Below are 20,322 nucleotides of genomic sequence, written 5' to 3'. Positions count from 1 at the left end.
GTGGTCTCTTCCAACTCTATGATTCTATGAATGATGTTCCGGAAAAGTGACTTGTAATTTGTTGTGGGTATTTGTTTTTTAATCTATACCGTCAAACCTCGGTTTTCGAATGTAATCTGTTCCGGAAGCCCTTTCGGCTTCCGACATGTTCGACAACCGATTGGTTGCAGGAGCTTCCCATAGTCAAGCGGAAACCACATCGGACATTTGGCTTCTGAAAAACATTTGAAAACCAGGGCATTTACTTCCAGATTTTTGGTGTTCGGGAGCAGAAACATTCCAAAACAGAGGCGTTCGGGATCCAAGGTTTGACTGTATATTGATTGTTTTATTGTGTGCTGTTCTAAAGTTCCTATTTTTAAATGAATGTTTTTATATTATTTTATGCAGACCACTTAGTTTCGAAATCGAGTAACACACACTTGCTCAATAAAGAGGTTTGGCCTCACTCAAGACATCCAACTGGGGTAGAACAAGTGTAAAACAAAGCAGAATTGCCTTCCCAAAATGAGAAGGCTTCAGCAAAAGGTTTCAGCTCCAAATATGAACTCACCTTTGTCTCAGATGGACATTTTGCCATCTAATGAGCCTCTGAAATCTGCAGCTCAGTTACCTACAGCAGCTTAGGGCAAGTAAGATGAATACACAGAGACAAGCCCTACTTGTCAGTAGAGTCATAAAGTGCTACGGCAAACGATGGACATGTTGTGAACACTGGACCCTAGCTTGGAAGGATCCATTGGCAATGCAGTCTGAGGCTTGCTACGTGCAATTATTATTAACACAGTAGAATATGTTTGGTTGCCTGCCTAATCTGCCAGAGCTAATTCCATGTTTCGTTGGTATAATGCTGAATATGACAGAGGGACACGATGTATTTTAAGAGATCCATTTTAAAGCAATAGTTGTAAAGAACTTAACCCTCCAGTGTTTAGCAATGTCCAGGCAGAATATTAAGTATTCCTCACAAGAGCTGCCAGTCTGAGGGAGAAGGAAAACAGGCTATTTTCATTCTGATCAAGATTACAACTTCAGGGCCTGGGGATTTAGTGCTACTCTTGTTCTGTCAAGGATTCCATCTTGCAAATAGTCGCACGCACTGGGAAGAAAGGGTAAAGGTTTTTAATAAAACTAGCCATACGCACAGCTTGTCAAACTGATTCATAAGAGGAAATGCGGACTTTTGAGGCCAGGTGTTCAAAGAATAGTGTCACACAAAGCCAACAAGCGGCCCTGTATCCCTTGAGAACTCAAGAGACGCAAAGATGGGAGATAGAGGCCGACTCCACTCGCTTTACAGGTTCCATTTCTTTATTCAACTCAGTAAACATCTAGTTACAAGTTTCACGAAATCAAATTTTATAAGATGGGGAGCTGACTGGATTGGGGCAGAGAGGTAGGGCCTGTTTTGTTTGTCCACACCTCACCTGATCCCTTCCACCCTTTCATACATACCCCATTTCCAGGGCAGGCGGGCGGGCAGGCAGGCAGGCAGGCCCGAGAGCAAAGGCGACTAAAGGTTATTTTTCCAAGTGCTTGAAACTAATAGCAGGTCAACAGGTTTCCTTACTTGGTTGCCACTTGAGGTGGGTGGGTAGATTAAATACAAACTTCGGAACCAGCCAAACTTGGAGCAGGAAATAGAGGGGGTGGCAAAAACTGAGGGAGACCACTCCTGTACCCCTCCAAAAAACACTAAGGGGAGGGATTGGGTAGCTCAGTGAAGGGCAGGGAGGAGTTAAGAGGAAAAAGAACGAAGTAAAATTGATGTGTCACTCATTCATGGACAAGGTCCCTCCCATTCCCCTTGGCCACCAGCTCTATGCAAGGAGTACAACTGTGAAGAGAGAGTTAGTCACTTAATTTATATCTTAAAAGAGGGGCAGGAGGCTAGTATTCAACTTGAGGAAGGTCCAAGTGATGTTTCGTAGGGGCTTCGCCATCAGAGTTTCACTGTCTGTACCTGAGCAAGAGGGTGGGAGGGAAAGAAGAGAAACAATAGAAATCAGAAAGGGAACAGAAGGGAAATGCAGAAGGAACAGTGAGCGAGAAAAACAGGAAACTCAGTGCAAAACCCCCATGGCTGAGATCTCACGGGGATGATCAATTTGTTTCAGGGCTGTACGATTTCAGATTGCAGGTTGGGGCTCACACGGTGGAATTTTCCTCTCTGTAGGAAAGCTCCTGCACACACAAAAACCTGGCCTCTCAGAGACACTGTGGGCTAGAACTCCCCCCCCCCATCTATCTTCTCTGTGGAAGACTCTTTTCTTCTTTTTGAATGGAGCCATGGAATTTCCCAGCTGCTAATCTGAAATGTACCACCTCAGTAAGTCAACCTCTAGCTTTGAACACTGTTAAAGCATCTTCAGCCACTTGAGCCAAATGAGAATTTGCTTTCATTCAATCAAACCTATCAGCAGAAACTAAATCCAAGTTTGCTTTTTTTTTTTTAAGCAGCTCAGGTGCCTAGTTCCTGGCATGGTATACCTTGTTCATGGCTCAGGCCAGGGAGGGACTTATTTTGTGGTCCTCCAGATTTTTCTGGACCCCCAACTCCCATCATCCCCGGCCAGCATGGCCAGTGATCAGGGATAATGGGAGCTGGAGTCTTTTTAACAACATCTGCTTTCCCCCAACCCTACCTTACAACATTTCCATACTGCAGCCTCCCTTGCTCTCAAATGTGGTTGTGTGAGAAGGGAATTCTCTTTGCAAGACAAGCCTAAAAAGCCTCTAAAAGCAATCATTCCAAAGCTTCCTGAAGAGAAATGATGGCAGTTGCCCCATTTCAAACCAAGGCAACAAATTTATTCACTTTGAAATCAACCTCATTGAAACAGGTTTGGATTTATTTCTAAGTGTGGCTGCAATCTGATGATGTGATGGTGCCCTTAGATTCCTCCCTTCCTTATGTTACCAACAATCGTGGCTGCAGCCAAGTTTGCCTTTGGGAAGATGAACAGCCCAGCAGAATAAGAGATTACTTTTGAAAAGATGGTGCAATACTCGATTCTTGTGGGTGCTCAGTGGAAGCACAAGCATTAGCTGTTGATTCTCTCCACAGTGAGATCCTGACTGGAAAAAGCATGGAACCTCTGGGACCTACTTCCAGGGCTGCAAAGGGCCTTGGACTAACTTTCCGCCCTGCAAACTGCCTTTGCTCAAGACTCAGGGTAGCATGCGTAGCGCTCCCTGATGGCCTCCCATAAAGGTAATGGCAAAGCTCTATCAGGCTTCTTTTCAGAAACAGAATTGCACCAGGAGCCACCTGATGAATCATATACCCTGCTTTGTTTCGAAGCGTTTTATTAGATTTTATTAAAATAATCCCTTGTCAACCACTCCTCATTCTCTGTAATTCCCAGAAGCCTCTGCTTCTGACACACGAAGAGCAACAACCCTCCTTCCAGACAGCTCAGGTTTCTTCTTATCCATGACTCCCTCCTATACCCGACTTGTGGCAGCCTGCTGCACCTTAACGTCCTCTCATGCTCTGTAAATATCACCAACTTTAAGGCCTAGCCAAGAACATGTGCATGCTGTTTTCCTGTATATGTCAGTATGTGTGTGTGTGTGTTTTAAGAAAATACTAAAAAAATTGAAGGTGATCACTGCTGGGCACAGAGGTAAGTCACAGGCCCAATGCTGCACTGAAAAAGTAGCCAGGTTCGCCAGATTGTACCCCAACTGAGAAGCTGGGCAGGCATCCCCTGGGCCACAGCATGCATGCGAAGGGCAACAGTTAAGACTTACAAGAGCATGAAGGTAGATTTGGGGGTGACCGCATCACACCCCCCTTAAGTCTGCTCTGGGTTCACCAGTCGTACCGGCGCGACTGTCTGGTTGGAGAATCTTCAGGTCCCTGAATAGCAAGGCGGGCCCCTTCGGCCCGACGGCCATTGCTTCCCTCGTGGCGCCGGTATTCCAGCCCTCTTTGCGTCCGGAAGCGGGATGTTTCTCGCCTCCATTCGTCGTCAAACGCAGCGGCATCACCTGAAATAATAGTATTAATAATAATAATAATTTATTATTTATACCCCACCCATCTGGCTGGGCTTCCCCAACCACTCTGGGCAGCTTCCAAGAAAATATTAAAATACTGTAATACATCAAACATCAAAAGCTTCCCTAAACAGGGCTGCCTTCAGATGTCTTCTAAAAGTCTGGTAGTTGTTGTTCTCTTTGACATCTGGTGGAAGGGCATTCCACAGGGAGGGCGCCACTACCGAGAAGGCCCTCTGCCTGGTTCCCTGTAGCTTTGCTTCTTGCAGCGAGGGAACTGCCAGAAGGCCCTCGGAGCTGGACCTGAGTGTCCGGGCTGAACGATGGGGGTGGAGACGCTCCTTCAGGTATACTGGACCGAGGCCGTTTAGGGCTTTAAAGGTCAGCACCAATACTTTGAATTGTGCTTGGAAACGTACTAGGAGCACAATTCAAAACGTACTGAAAATGGGAACGGGGGAGAGGAGGCCACTGAGTGGGAGGGTGAGGCTGAGCAGACCGTCTCGAGGAAGGGGAGGAGCCAGAGGGAAACACTCACTCTCATCCAGGTTGATGTAGTCTTGCCTCTCCTCTTGGTCACCCGTGCGGTGATTGCGCGAGCGCTGCATGATGTGCGCGCGTTCCCGGATGTGGTGTCCAATAGACATCTGCTCCAGACCGCTGTCAGAGTCTCGCACCGTCCGCCTGGTCTCCCGGATCTAAGGACAAGAGAACAAAGTCGTAATTTGGGATTGTGGAACTATTTTGCTAGCCTTTTAACTCCCTGGATCTTCCCAAACAGAAGCCAAGTGGTTTGCCTCAAATTTCACAGCAGGTAATTTTAGTTCATCAAATCTGTTGGCCCTACATAAGAATTCATCCTGCACCGGAAAACATAAACCCACCAGAGATTCCGAATCTTGTATGTTGACCCTCAGCACACCCAGTCTGCATTGATGCTGTTATGAGAATTATAAGGTCTAAGATATAAAATAAATGTTCATAAATGTACCAGGCAAACACATACATAAATATATAAACCACATGTCTGAAACAGTACAGGAAAACAGTCCTAAAGCCATTTTGAATCTTTCAGTGACCTCAGATATTCCTCTGCAGTTTGGAGGGAAATGGGAAAAGCCTCCCCATTGTCTCTGTGCTCACAAATCCTGCCTTAAGGGCACATTTGGGTATTAATAGGGCCTGTGACCTGGACTCAGGAATTAAGTATAAAGGTAAAGGTAAAGGTACCCCTGCCCGTACGGGCCAGTCTTGACAGACTCTGGGGTTGTGCGCCCATCTCACTTAAGAGGCCAGGGGCCAGCGCTGTCCGGAGACACTTCCGGGTCACGTGGCCAGCGTGACATCGCTGCTCTGGCGAGCCAGAGCCGCACACGGAAACGCCGTTTACCTTCCCGCTGGTAAGCGGTCCCTATTTATCTACTTGCACCTGGAGGTGCTTTCAAACTACTAGGTTGGCAGGCGCTGGGACCGAGCAGCGGGAGCGCACCCCGCCGCAGGGATTCGAACCGCCGACCTTTCGATTGGCAAGTCCTAGGCGCTGAGGCTTTAACCCACAGCGCCACCTGCGTCCCTTAAGGGCACATTTGGGTATTAATAGGGCCTGTGACCTGGACTCAGGAATTAAGTATATATCATCACAAAAGAATGGCCAGGCTGCCCAGGTAAACCCATCAACAGGTTTCCTGCCAGACAAGATTCTGCTGTAGACTGCACCTCCAGTGATGTATGTATTATGTATTGGGGGGTGGCCTTGAGCTACAGGGTGGCAATTTCAAAAGTATATATGGGCTTGTGCACCATTGTTCTGGGTTCCTCCTCCCTCCTGCATGTGGTGAGTGAGGACTCTGTTGCAACAGTTTAATAAATATCAGGCTTACTAGCTGCTTTGCTTCTCAATATTCTCTGGTTGGCCTCTGTTAGTTTCTCCTACCGATAAGAGAACCCACATAAGGACTCTATACAGCCTCTTTGGTACTCCATAAGTGAGGAGCAGTTTTTTTTCTTATAACAATGCCTTTACACCCGGTGGGACCAGCAATCCATGGACTTGCTGAAAATTCTAGTAGAAGAAAACAGTCTCTTTCTTACCCCACCAGGTGCAGAGCGTGTCTCCGATGTCTCCTGATAGACTTTGGGGCCCTCCCCCAGATTCGAGTAGGATATGACAGTTGAAGAGGTAAACGTCTGGCAGTTGGAACCACTAGTCATGTGCTCCTGGACACGCAAAAGATCAAAGATGGTGAGCAGTGTTACTGGAGTCATCCACAGAACTCTTGTGACTACAGAATGAAAACCACCATTTCTGCAAACAAGTCTCCCCTCCTTTGACTTTCTGGGTTTTTCTTGACATTTTGAAAAATGTATTGAAAGGGGGTGTCTCCCCTCCTACACTATTCAAGGAGCGAGAATGGGGCACAACTTGTTTGGAACTAGGAGAAAATATTAACTAACTGCACATGCTTAAAAGCTGATTTCCCACCACTTTACCCACAAAGGCCTCAAGAGGGCTGTGTGCACCCTACATCGGGGAATAAAAATTTAAACAAATAAAATTCTGCTTACAAGCAATCAGAGTTCTGTAACTTGTATAAACTAGGCCAGAAATTTATAGATTTTTTTTTTTATGAGTCTTACTCTGCAGCTGTTGCCACTTTGCAAAATCTACTCTGGGTTTGTGGGTCAGGGAAGACGGGATAATGATCTAGGCAGGGCACTGGAATCCAGCAGCTGGAAATTTTATTCAACTACCAGTTCGGCTGAGATTCCAGCAGGTATTGATTTCAAGCATATCTTCTCACAGTGATAACCAAGATCCTCAAGAATTCTGTTCCCAATATTACGCTCCGATTTGCATTTTTCGCAGGGGTTTGTGTGCGCACTACAATAGAACTGCGACGTACACAGAGCCCTGGGCATAAGCAAGAATCTGTCTTCCGGGGCAGCAAAGTCACAGCCACCTCTACAAGTCACCCAAGCCGTGCAGCAGGTGTCATGCAGCAGCACATCACAAACCCAGCTGTGTCACTTCTGTCATGGGATCAGTTGTCAGGGATGGCCATGGTGCAACTGAACGGAAAGACGCAAACACAGGGATCATACCACGCAACAGGAATGCACACAGGGGGTCTTACCATGTTCCCAATCATATCGTTCATCATTCCGAACATGTCCATAAAACCACCTGCCTGAAGGAAAGAGTATAGGAAAAGAGCTGAGGTTTGGGAAGAGTGATCAGTCAATGAAGGCACAAATAATGCTCAGATAGAATGAACAGAGTTTCTACTCCTTTTTAAATTATTGTTTACATGAACACCTGCAAATATCAAGGATTGCCACTGCTGACTAAGTCTAGACTGTTGCCAGACCCTCATGAGTGCACAGTACCGTTTCAAGGGTGACTATGCCCCAAATCAGGAATGGGGAACTTCTCTCTTTGGGCTACAGGACTCACAGGCCTGGTCTGCACCCTCACGGAGCGCTTCTGCCTTTGAACTATGCCAATGCCTTTTGCTTTCCTGGATGGAGTGATTGTGGACGTGCATGCATGTAGAAACCTCTGACTTTTGCATTGCTGGAATGCTGCCTACTGTGCAAAGGGGTGTGTCGATAAAAGGATCTGCCCCCCCCCTCGTGAGATCCAGCTCCCCGCCCCTGCCCGAAACCCAAGGGACATACTCTGGATTACACTCAGGAGCAACTACTAGCTTGTCTTTTCTCCGTAAAACTGAAGGCACTGTACTCTTTTTGTCCTCACAATCCCTCCTGTTCGCGCAGTCTAATTTAAGACAAAGATTTACTAAATTAGGACAGAGACTGAGTGGCTTAGGGTCACCCAGTGAGCCTCATATCTGAACACTGATTTGAATCTAGGGCTACCTAGTCCAAACTCTGATCAATACACAACATTGCCACACACCCCTGTACTATATTTACAGTGCTAAAGTTACAAGTTGTTACTTCGTACACACAAAAGCATACAAAGGAAGGAATTGGGAAAGCCACCATTTTTAGAGTAGGAAATTTAAATTAAATCTACATCAGTACATGTTCTTAGTGCATCAGATCTCATCTCAATTTTGGACATATTCACATTTAGGCTAAATATTCTTTGGAATATCAGTCAGCACAGCAAGATCTGCACACTATCAATTACTCTGAAACTAAGCAGCCAGCACCAAGTTATTCAAGGTAAAAAACAATATATCCAGGAAATTAGTTTCCAAGCCAAAAATGTGTGGACTCCTGGATATCTCTTTGGCCTCATGGCTATGGCCCAATGTCCAATTTGGTTTTGTCAAATTCAAATGCCATTTGGAAATGGTTTGTGCTCACACAATGAGCGAGTTGATTCTCCCCACTTACCAGCTAAACTCCCTGAGTGCCCTCATTATCCAAATAAGCAGTCCATTTTTCCCACCACTCCCATGATCTTGACTGAAAAATCTCCCAAGACAGCCAAATTCACAATCACACATCACTTTAAACTATAGCTAAGTTATGGTTTAAAAGTGAACGCGCAATATAACGGTGAACAGGGAGCAAATCACAACCCCTTCATTCCTCTCCCTGCTCAGAATCCTGCTGCACTACAGGGAGCGAAGCCATGGTTTCGTGACGTCCAAACCCAGGGCCATGGTTCCTCTCTCTCCAAATAAACTATGAGCTGTAGCCAAGGATTGTTATTGACTTACCATTCCCTCATGGTTTGTTTGGGGGACACAAACCACAAACTTGGGTTCGGACATAATGCCAAGCAAAACCAAACCTTAGCTCCTGGCAGTGCAACAGCAGCAGGAGTGGGGAGGAGCAAAACCATACAAAAGTTTCCTCTTCGCATTACTTATTCTGTTATTGCATAGTTCAGTTGGTTAGAGCATGGTGCTGACAACAGCAAGGTTGGGGGTTGGATCCCCGTAAGAGACAGCTGGATATTCCTGCATTGCAGAGGTTTGGACTAGATGATCCTCAGGGTCCCTTCCAACTCTGATTCTATATTATTCTATTTTCTTCTAATGCACCAGCATGCAGAAAAAGCCTTTAAACCACAGTAAACCTTGCCTATGGCTTACAGTGACATGCAGGTAAAGCCATTCTGCAAAATTCTAATCTATTATTCAAAATTTTCTCCCCTTTTGACTTCTTTTTTATTTTTCTCTTGAAAGGCAAAAGGAGATTCCTTCCCCCCCTTTATAATTCTTTATAATTCTCCTATCAGAACAGAGTAAGCCTCCACATTCTCCCTTTCTGTTGAGGAATTTACAAGTATCATTACTTTCATGATTTCGAGATTACACTCTGCAACAGAAGAAATCTGGAATGTTACTCAGAGGAAAAGATTCAGAGAACTACGCTTGTGTAAGGAGAAGAACAGCACGGCTTACCATTCCTAGCATCCCAAAGGGCGAAACAGTTCCTGCCTGTAAAAGGACAGAGGCATAAAGAACAATGACAAGCTACCCTTCTGTAATAAACATCTCTCCTACCCACATCTTAGAACAACAAAAGGGCTCACTCACTCAGTTAAAAGATTCAAGAGGGGGAGCTATGACATCAGCTCCTCAAGTCTATCATCTGAGTAATTTAATTTCAAAATAGAGAATCTCTCAAAAGTGGAACAAGCATTTAAAAAGAAATTTAAAAGCAAGGTCAAATCTCTTTAAGAAGCTTGCAGGTTATATAATGTCATATAATAGAAAGCCAAATAAAACACATCCTACAGATTAAAAAGGTTAGTAATAAGTAAAAAAAAAATATAATTATAAAAGGCAAGGATGCTTCATTTAAGAACTGGAAGCAATGCCCAAATGAAGATTTAAACAAACAAACCCTACACAAAAACCCTAATCCAGCAGCGAACCAGGAAGAGAACATAGGACTATTAAAAGAAAAGGAGCAAGTGGGTGAGCAAAAAGAAGACCAAGAAAATGTCCAGTCTTGTTTCAACAAAAATTATTTGAAAGTGAACATTTTTCACTTTCTTTGGCATTTTAAAGAGGAAACCCGATGGACTTGCAAAATGCTTTTGAAAAATATCTCACTAGCAGGGTTGGGGAATCATACCTGAACACAGGCCCTGAAGGCAGGGCTGATGGAAGTTAGTGTCCAATAACATCTGGAGGGCCTTTGTTTCCTCACCCCCACACTAAATACTCCTAAATCTCCTTATCAGTCATGTGGTAAAACTGCCTGGCTTCTTATAAACTGGCAACTGAATGAAGAACAGAAAGCAGGAGGAAAAGATGGAGGAACTAACTGTTTGCCCACCCTCAGCTACTCTGTTCTGGTTCTGCTACAGTGGTGCCCTGCAAGACGAACGCCTCGCAAGACGGAAAACCAGCTAGACGAAAGGGTTTTCCGTTTTGGAGGCGCTTCGCAAAACGAATTTCCCTATGGGCTTGCTTCGCAAGACGAAAATGTCTTGCGAGTTCCTGCGGGTTTTTTCCCCTTCCCCCCCTCCCTTTTTCTAAGCCGCTAAGCCGCTTATCAGCTGATCCGCTAAGCCGCTAAAAGCCGCTAATAGCGCTAATCCGTCAATGGGCTTGCTTCGCAAGACGAAAAAACTGCTAGACGAAGAGAATCGCGGAACGGATTCTTTTCGTCTTGCGAGGCACCACTGTATTCATTTTTCTCATCAGTTCACGCATGGAGACAATAAATTAACCAGGCTTGTGGATAACACCAACTTACTAAGGATACTGAAAGCCCAAACAAATTTGTGATGTGTTCAATAAAGGGACCCCTGACCGTTAGGTCCAGTCGTGGCCGACTCTGGGGTTGCGGCGCTCATCTCGCTTTATTGGCCGAGGGAGCCGGCGTACAGCTTCCGGGTCATGTGGCCAGCATGATGAAGCCGCTTCTGGTGAACCAGAGCAGCGCACGGAAACGCCGTTTATCTTCCTGCCGGAGCGGTACCTATTTATCTACTTGCACTTTGATGTGCTTTCATACTGCTAGGTTGACAGGAGCAGGGACCGAGCAATGGGAGCTCACCCCGTTGCGGGGATTTGAACCACCGACCTTCTGATCGGCAAGTCCTAGGTTTAACCCACAGCGCCACCTGTATCCTGATGTGTTCAATAGGATCTCTCTTGTGTTGAACCCCAGGTGAACTGTTCCAAAAGCTCTGCAAATGCTATCTTGGTAGTCAAGATAACCCCACAATTAATTGGTAGTTGTTGCAGCCATGAGCTCATATATGCTTTTATTCACTTGCTTTGCTATAAGCTAATTGTCTTGCTTTGATGTTATCCTGAACTGTGGGCTTGGGGTGCTGGGCTCTGAGCCCAGAAAGGGGAACTATCTGTAAGATTTGGGTATTTGCCACCTATGCCCTCATCTGAAGGGAAGTCCTGGCCCAAGTGGTGAATGTTGCTTTGTGAATAAAGAAGGCATGAGGGTTTCTTGGGCGTGGACAAGCCATCTCCTTGCTGCCATGTCTGTCCCGTGTCTGTAAAGGCTGGGAGACCTGGCAGGCTAATTTGCTGTAAGTCTACACCTTTCTTTAATAAAGCACTAGAACTGGCCATTCTTATGTTTTTGACATCCTTCTTTGGTATCCCTGTCCCCAACCACTCCCACAAGCCCCCCTTTTGGGCCTGTGTTTCAGGGTCTGAACCTGACATACTGATGAACTTCATAAGGCTATGACTTACAAGGCATGTCCTGGGGTCAAGGTGAAATATCAACCCTGTGTACTACAGCTGCGAGGAAAAAATCAAGGCTGAAGCTCAGTGGCACAACATGTTTTTCAGAAAATCTCTGCTAGTCTCAAGTTGAAGGGCAGAGAAGTGAGGGAGATTATCTCTCCCTGAAACTTTGGGAAAGCCACTACTAGCCAAATCAAGCTAGATAGACCAACAATTTGACTCGGTATAGTTTCCTCTGTTCAAAATGCTGATTATTATTTAGATAGAAAAGTGGCACAGGGGTATGGCTCTCTTTCTTTACTTGCATTCGTACCAAAGGGGGGAAAACAGACCTAGTCCAAGTCTCCAGATTTCCATTACCTGCATTCTTCGGCTAGTCTGGCGTGTTGCAGGGACAGTCCCGTTGCCAATGCTGAGGAAGGGGCTATAACCAAAGCCGCCTGAGAGCACACGGTTCACATGCTGGTGGTGGATGGCAAGAGGGTCCCTGAAGGAAGAGGAGATGATACACAAGGGAGTTAGGTATTGGAGCAGTTCACATCAAACCTATCTCTCCCCTCTGTCCACTGCTTCCCTCCAGGAGGCAAAACTAGAGTACTCACATCACAAACATCGGGTCCTCTGGCTCTCCATCTCTCATGAACCGGAACATAATTCCCTCAAATGCAGGGTGGGCTATTCATTTGGAAACAAAAGAGGAATATGAATCTATATGAAGGCCAGTCTCCCCCTTTGCATGCAGTCCTATATTATTATTATTAATTAAATTTATATACCGCCCTATACCTGCAAGTCTCAGGGAGGTTCACAAGATAAAATCACAATGTAAAAACACAAAAACATAGTCAAAATAAAAACGAAAGCAACCCAATAACCCACCCCAACACATTTTAAAAGGGCATTGTATGATTTTTAGACATTAGTTAAGGGTTTGTGTATATTTTCAAAGTTGTTATACAATGCAAGTCCCAAGTCCTTCCCCATTAATATAAGGAATTGTAAAGAACATGCGCCTGCCCTCATTCGTACTAGACAACATACCCCATCACTGCTCTTTACTCTCCTGATAGGTCTCAAAAGGTATTGAGAAATTACCTTCGCACTAAGCCACCCAATCTTTGTTCTCCCTCATACACATAAACTGCAACTACTCACTCACAATTTCTCTGTGTGTATATAAGTATTGGGTTAACCAATTTGCAAGGGACAACAGGGCTCCTGCACCTTTTAACAACTATGAAGAAGAGAGAGAATCTTAGCAGATATATAGTCACTCTTCTCATCACTGCACAGCTAGACGCACTTGCCAAAAATCCCCTCATCTTTGGAACTAATAAAGGAGAGGTGCCCTCTCCAGATGTTAGACTACAACTCCCATCAACCCAGCCAGCTGGACGATGGGAGTTGTAGTCCAAAACATCATGTTTGTTGTCCCTGCACTAGAAGCACAGGGCTCTAGGGAGACCCACTCCACCACTAGCTGTGAGGAATCCAACTATTTAAATAGCAGAGTGAACAAACAGTGCATGTAAGGACAGCAGAGAAAAACCTGCCCAGGCTGCTGCACACCAATCCATCATCTCTTCGCAGTTGCATCACCTCCAGATGCAGTGCTCAGGCCCTAGACCTTCTGCTTACTCTACAAATACTCAACTCCTATCCCAGTGCGGAGGCAGCTCCGTGGAGCTCACATAGCCCAGTCCTATCCCCCTCCCCACCCGAAAACCCTTGCACAAACTCCTCCGCTCTGAATTCCAACCACAACTCTTGCCAGCTGCAAACAAATGCAAAAATAAAGAAACCCACCCTTGACACGTTTAGCAATACAGAACACAACAACACATCACATTGTTATTTCACATCAGGAACCAACACCTGCAAAAAGTACTATTTGCACAGAACAGTACAATTAATGCAATTCCATCAAAATCCACTTATTGCAGTGCATAGCATCATCAATAACACCTGCTTGCCCCTGTAATCTAAACAGAGAGAGGGAGGCAGAGGGACAGAAGCAGGCCTAAGGCAAGGACCAACTTCTCTCTCCAAAAACACCTTCCTTTCCCAATTCCGGATCGTGTATCCGTCTCCAAGATGCCCCAGGCCGAAAATCCGGAGTGGTGGTGGGTGGGTGGGGGGGAGGTTCTGGGGGCTGAGCTTTGTGAGCTAACTCCCCATCTCCTTTCCCGAGCTGTCAGGACAACTCTCGCCCGCCCTGCCTCCCTCTCTCCCTCCCTCTCCATCCTTCCCAGCCCCACGGAAGACTCCCCAAGGGGACTGCTCACATCTCTGGCCAGCTCCTTTGTTGCTGTCGTCTCCTGCTTCTTGCTCTCCCGGAATTTATTCCAGCCACGAGTCCTAAAGGGGAAGATTAATGCTGCATCCCTTTTTTTTCCCCTTCCTTCCTTCCTGCCTTGCCTGCCTCCCCCCCACTAGATGTTCTTTGTTGCAAATAGGCTGGTGTGTTGGGGGGGGGGGAAAGGCAAGCTTCTTTGTTCCAAATCCTCCACCCCCGCCACCAAGCAAGCCACCCGCGGGGCCACCAGCAAGGCCGCCCGAGTTTGCACCCCTCTTTCCCCCCCACGTTCTTTTAGGAAAAGACAAATACTGCTAGCATCCCCGTTTGCAAGCAAAAGGATATTTTTCCTTTTCAAAGAAAACCCACAACAAGGCCCAAGCAGGATGTGATGTCAGAAACCCCGCCCCCTCAAAAGCCTCAAAGCCCCACCCTCGAGAAAGGAGTTACAGAGCCGGATCTGGGGCGAAGTCCGCTGCGCGATGGTGGGTCTTTGCTTTGCAGGGCAATAGCCGGGGGGGGGGCTTGCAAATATCCCCCCCCTCCCGCATGGCTGTCGTTTGCTGGGATTGCAACAAGGGAAAGTGCAGCGTTACGAGGGGCTTGCAATGCAGGCGAATGAACATTTAAAAAAATTAATGCATCCACATAAATTCTTTGGATGCCAAGGAAATGGTTGCTTGCAGTCCAGCTTCAACTTCATTCATATGAATGGGGAGAGAATGCCCCGGTTCTGCCAGTAGTCGCCGAAGCTGCAACGCGCCCGTGTGAACAGTAGAGGTCGCTCTACCATCACAGAACGGCAGCTGAGCGCGTCTGCAAAGCAATAAACCTGTAGCTGGTTTTGCGGGTTCCAGCCAGCGCACCCTGTAAATCATTTTAAGGTACTCTTGAGCCTCTCTCCTGCTTGCTTGGGACGTGAGAACGCCGTGAGTGCATACGGCATTGTGTGGAAGGCAATGCGTTTCAAACCAGGTGTGTGCAGTATTTCAAATCAAGGGCAAGTTCACGCATAGCTCAGTTGGTTAGAGCCTGGTGCTGATAACACTTAAGATTGCAGGTTTGATCCCCGTCTGAGACAACTGCATATTCCCGTATTGCTTGGGGTTGGACTAGATGATGCTCAGGGTCCTTTTCAACTCTAAAAAAAATAAATCCTATGATTCTAAGTTACAGCCAAAGCAAATGTCTCCCGTTCTCTTTCAGCCGTCAAAACTGACAGCCTTAATGCATGTGTTGACAGTGTCACGAGCCTAGATTTGATCCACCCACACGATTCGTTCGCCTCCATGCATCACATTTGAAATCTGCATAGGTAAACAGCATCCTGAGGACCGGCCCACAGAGGCAGCAGTCCAAGGTACCCAAAATCAGTTTTGCAAACATGGAGGAACACAGTCGCTGCCTTTGACCTCTAGAGCAGCGTTTCCCAACCTTGGGTCTCCAGCTGTTTTTGGACTACAGTTCCCATCATCCCTGACCACTGGTCTTGCTAGCTAGGGATGATGGGAGTTGTAGTCCAAAAACAGCTGGAGACCCAAGGTTGGGAAACACTGCTCTAGAGGACGTGGCAGAAAAGAAGCTCATCAAACAGGTGATATTCCTGCACTTCTGACTTCTACTTGGTTGCCCCATGGACACAGGTGTAAAGGGGAAGGAGGCTGAGGAAGAGAGAAGTAAGGATGGACATTACAAACGAAAATACAAAAACCTCCTCTTGTGAACTTTTTATCATAATACAAAGCAGGAAAAAAGGGAAGGTGAAAATTTTTTTTCTTTGTGTGTCTCTTTATTTGAAGTGTGTGTGTGTGCATGTGTGTTTGCATGTGTTTAGTCGAGGCAAAATGTCAGGAAATTAATGCATTAGATGTGTTTGACTCAGTTTTGTTTTGGATTCAGCTGTGACTAAAGTTGTTGTAATTTCATTCCGCTTCAAGCCTACTAAAGGTCTGACCCAGCTGAACTAACCAGTTTAGTTTCTACTCGTACATTAAAATTGAATACACAGTGCTGATTTGCATATTTGAAAGGTAGTGAATATTGTGGCGATAATTTTATCCTAATCTGAATACAAGATGCATACATATGCATCTTAGACAGAAAGCTCAGCAAATAACTACAGGGCATTATTAAGGACATTGGTACATTGGAGGAACATGGGGGGAAATGGTATTTTGGCCTCAGTTTACTTGACATTTAAGCATGTAATAAGACAGAAGGAAACCTATTAAGTGTAATCTTAATGGATAAAAAAAATTATCTTCCTCGTTTGCGTACAAATCCACTATCTTTCTGTCAGATTCCCCATCTCTGGTTTCTGGGAGCTTCAGGCTAGAGACCCCATGATGGCGCTGTGTTGTGCTTTTTTGGAATCCTGCAAGCCTCCCACCATACACCTTCCTCCAGGTCAGAGGTGAGACCTGTGGTCCCCTACCTGCCTGCACACTGTCTCGCTAGAGTGAAACATGCTCTGGTTAGCTCCTGCTTGGAGTACTGCAATGCACTCTACAGTGGGGCTACCTTTGAAGGTGATGTGGAAAGTACAGCTAATCCAGAATGTGGCTGCCAGATTGGTGACTGGGAGAGGCCAACAGGACCATATAACACTGGTCCTAAAAGATCTACTTTGGCTCCCAGTACATTTCTGAGCATAATTCAAAGTGTTGGTGCTGACCTTTAAAGCCCTAAATGGCTTCGGCCCTGTATGAAGGGCAATATGCAAGTTTAAGAAGTAGTAGTAGTAGTAGTAGTAAAGGTAAAGGTACCCCTGCCCGTACGGGCCAGTCGTGTCCGACTCTAGGGTTGTGCGCCCATCTCACTTAAGAGGCCAGGGGCCAGCGCTGTCCGAAGACAGTTCTGGGTCCTGTGGCCAGCGTGACGAAGCTGCTCTGGCGAACCGGCACCAGCGCAGCACACGGAAACGCCGTTTACCTTCCCGCTAGAAAGCGGTACCTATTTATCTACTTGCACTTAGGAGTGCTTTCGAACTGCTAGGTGGGCAGGAGCTGGGACCGAAAGACGGGAGCTCACCCCGCCGCAGGGATTTGAACCGCTGACCATACGATCAGCAAGTCCTAGGCACTGAGGTTTTACCCACAGCGCCACCCGCGTCCCTTAGTAGTAGTAGTAGTAGTAATGTATCTGGAGCATCTGCATCCCCATCGTTCTGCCTGGACACTGAGGTCCAGCTCCAAGGGTCTTCTGGCGGTTCCTTCCCTACAAGAAGTGAGGTTACAGGGAACCAGGCAGAGGGGCTTCTTGGTAGTCACACCCACCCTGTGAAATGTCCTCCTGTCAGATGTCAAGGAGATAAGTAACTCTCTGACTTTTAGAAGACATCTGAAGGCAGCCCTGTATTAGGAAGTTTTTAATATTTGATGTTTTCATAGAGTTGGAAGAGACCACAAGGGCCATTGAGTCCAGCCCCCTGCCAAGCAGGAAACACCATCAGAGCACTCCTGACACCTGGTTGTCAAGCCTCTGCTTAAAGACCCCCAAAGAAGGAGACTCCACCACACTCCTTGGCAGCAAATTCCACTGTCGAACAGCTCTTACTGTCAGGAAGTTCTTCCTAATGTTTAGGTGGAATCTTCTTTCTTGTAGTTTGGAGCCATTGCTCCGTGTCCGCTTCTCTGGAGCAGCAGAAAACAACCTTTCTCCCTCCTCTATGTGACATCCTTTTATATATTTGAACATGGCTATCATATCACCCCTTAACCTCCTCTTCTCCAGTTTTACTGTGTTTGATGTTTTAATTTGTTGGAAGCTGCTCAGGGTGGAATAATAATAATAATAATAATAATAATAATAATAATAATAATCATTGCATTCATTGATTGATTGATTGATTGATTGATTGGATTGATTGCCTGCCTGCCTGCCTGGGCTTTACCCTAAGGTCCTAGGGTAGATTACAGCATCAAAACACAGCTCCAATTCCCATCAACACCACCCAACATGATCAAGGATGATGAGAGTTGTAATCCAGCAGCATGTGGAGATGCCCAAGAATTATGCTGGCTATGAGATGAGCCCTAACCAACTCCACCTATTAATTATGTTTGTAAGAGGAAAACTAGACGTGATGCCAAGTGTGTCTTTAGGAATCATCCCATCAATAGGTTTTTGTAAAAAGGAGGTGTAGGGAATATTTAGCCTGATGAGGGAATGGTTTAACCCTTTCTTCCTGACAAAAATAATCCCCGTGCCTGCTGTTAACTCCAGAAGGGAAGGCTCCGTTAGCTCTGATAGAGTTTTCCCTTCCGAGGCTAAGAGCAGGTTAGGTAATGGTGGAGGAGAGGAAAGGAAAGGGTGAAACTGACCACTTCCTTTGCACTATGTTCCCAACACAAACTGGAGGCCCCTGAGACTGATTTGTTATGTCATGTTTGGCCTGAAAAGTACTTCATTTATAGATACAGTATAAAGAAAAATGCTTCTCTGTACATTTCTGTTATCTGTATTATATATCAGGTGCCACTTCAGAAGAGAATAAAGGGATAATGTCTCTTTTAACGCTGTGCCAGCCACCTACAATTTTTATAAGTACAAAGAGCAGCTTTGCCTAATTAATTTGGGATTCTGTTATAGTTTCGGGACATGATTCAGCCAAATGCTTTCAAGTACCACTGATTTCAGTGGGAAAATTAAGCATGCGCTTAAAGCAGCAATTCTAGTCACAATTTCTTGGCAATAGGCTCCAAATTGAATTCAGTAGAACTTGCTGCTGAATAAATAGTTAAGTTCAGGGTTCAGATATCTTCCACTGGCATCAATGGGACATACAAATGTTTAACTTTGGATAATGACTTCTGGATCTAGCTTATCTCTTTTGCATTGTTGTTGTACACTGATTGGATCTTCTAAATTATCATTCAGTAATGTGTGAAATGAATGAAAGTAATGGGAAGTACAAAAAGTGAAGGTAAGGCTGAAGTGATTTGAAAAAGGAAACTCAATAGGACAGCTCTGAGCAAACAGGGAGGCCTGAGAGAGACTCAAAGCTTCCGAATAATAAAAGAGCAGAATCACCAAATCTCAATATTTTGCTTACTGTCAGAATAGTTGGCAGGAATAGGCCCCACTGAAATGAAGGAGACTTACTTCTGAGTAGATATAGAATTGCACTGTTACAAATGAATTGCCCATAAAGGGATAAAAAAACAAACACAAGTTGTCTTCATTGTTTATTCCCTACTCCTTTGGCCATGTCTAAAATAACACTTCATGCTTCTGATTAAATGGACTTCTCTAGTCCATGAAATCTCATGACATAATAAATCTGTTATAGCATAGTCCTATACTGGTCTACTCAGGCTGCAATCCAACACACACTCACCTGGGAGCAAGCCCCTTTGAATGTAATTAAATTTACTTCTCGATAGGCATGCATGCCATTGTATCAGAAATGAATTTGACCCATAAACCCTATCTCTATTTCATGCAAAAGTTGCGAGGAAAACTTGCTACTTCACATTTTGCTAGTCCAACATGCAATCTTGTATCTACTAATAAGATAGTCCCAATGAGTTGAATGGGGCTTACTCCCACATGTGTATAAAACTGCAGCATGCAGCACCTTACCCTTGCTAAATGTGCATGTAATTTTGGGGACCTTGTGTGCTAATGTAAGAGCTTCCAATTTAACATAAGGCCATCCATCAGAACAATGACTTTACTCCCAGCCAGGTAGGAATAGCCGTTCAAAATCCATTTGTACTGGAATGGATTTCTATCAGCAGCCGTAACGTCCATCTTACTTTTTTTTAAAAAAAAAATAATAATTTCAGAAAGGCCCCAAGGCAGCTCACAACAATGTAAAACAGCACATAATAAATTATGATATTAAAATACAATTAATAAAATAGAACTTTATAATGGAGGAGCAGCAACGCAATCCACAAATGACAGTAAAACAATTTAATGACACTTTCAGTGTATTGTGGAATCAGCACTGCTCATACATTTGTTTTTTGCAGCATCCACACAATAATATTAAAATTTACATTTAACATTTAAACCAGATTTCTCCTTACCATAGTAAATCCAATATGTTAACATAACCCCTTATATAGTTACTACTGGTGTGGAACCTCATTAAGTGCATCATTCAATGACACAAGTGTGATGATGGTCAGTGACTGAGTTCAGACATTGCACCTCTACTTCTGTTTGCTCCCCACCTGAGCACATCCTAACACAAGGGAGAGATCTTCCACTCCATGGGCCTAATTAGGCCTCCCCACTTGATCCATGAGGCCATTCCGGCCAAATCATGCCCACCAGTCCTACACTTGACTTTCTATATGACATCAGGTGTGGGGGAGGTAAAGGTGGGAACTGCAAAGTGCCTTGTGCAACATTTTCCAAGCA

The 20,322-nt window shown here is 45.3% G+C and overlaps 1 protein-coding gene and 1 long non-coding RNA gene across 2 annotated transcripts in view; one reads left to right on the top strand and one right to left on the bottom strand.

Moving 5' to 3' along the window:
- The window catches only part of LOC307206918, a 249,753-nt gene that overhangs the window by 220,580 nt on the left and 8,851 nt on the right, over positions 1-20,322 (top strand). The gene's annotated exons all lie outside the window — the stretch shown is intronic.
- On the bottom strand, positions 1,294-14,232 carry MLF2 (myeloid leukemia factor 2). Its single transcript, XM_079960362.1, has 9 exons — positions 13,940-14,232; positions 12,257-12,329; positions 12,015-12,141; positions 9,390-9,425; positions 7,140-7,193; positions 6,097-6,222; positions 4,544-4,703; positions 3,757-3,996; positions 1,294-1,963 (listed from the first exon to the last, which is right to left on the bottom strand). Exons 2-8 carry the CDS (start codon positions 12,304-12,306, stop codon positions 3,818-3,820), a joined length of 732 nt encoding a protein of 243 aa, XP_079816488.1. The 5' UTR covers positions 12,307-12,329; positions 13,940-14,232; the 3' UTR covers positions 1,294-1,963; positions 3,757-3,817.

The sequence above is a fragment of the Podarcis cretensis genome (genome assembly GCF_951804945.1).
Source record: "Podarcis cretensis genome assembly, chromosome: 17".
Classification (NCBI taxonomy): domain Eukaryota; kingdom Metazoa; phylum Chordata; class Lepidosauria; order Squamata; family Lacertidae; genus Podarcis; species Podarcis cretensis.
This window is presented reverse-complemented; position numbering and strand designations above follow the sequence as displayed.

Coding starts and splice junctions, on each gene's coding strand:
- MLF2 (XM_079960362.1), bottom strand. CDS start 12,306: ATGTTCCGGTTCATGAGAGATGGAGAGCCAGAGGACCCGATGTTTGTG. Junction 9,426..12,014: donor AGACTAGCCGAAGAATGCAG/GTAATGGAAATC, acceptor GTCCTTTTACAG/GCAGGAACTGTTTCGCCCTT. Junction 4,704..6,096: donor CACGCTCTGCACCTGGTGGG/GTAAGAAAGAGA, acceptor TCTTGTCCTTAG/ATCCGGGAGACCAGGCGGAC.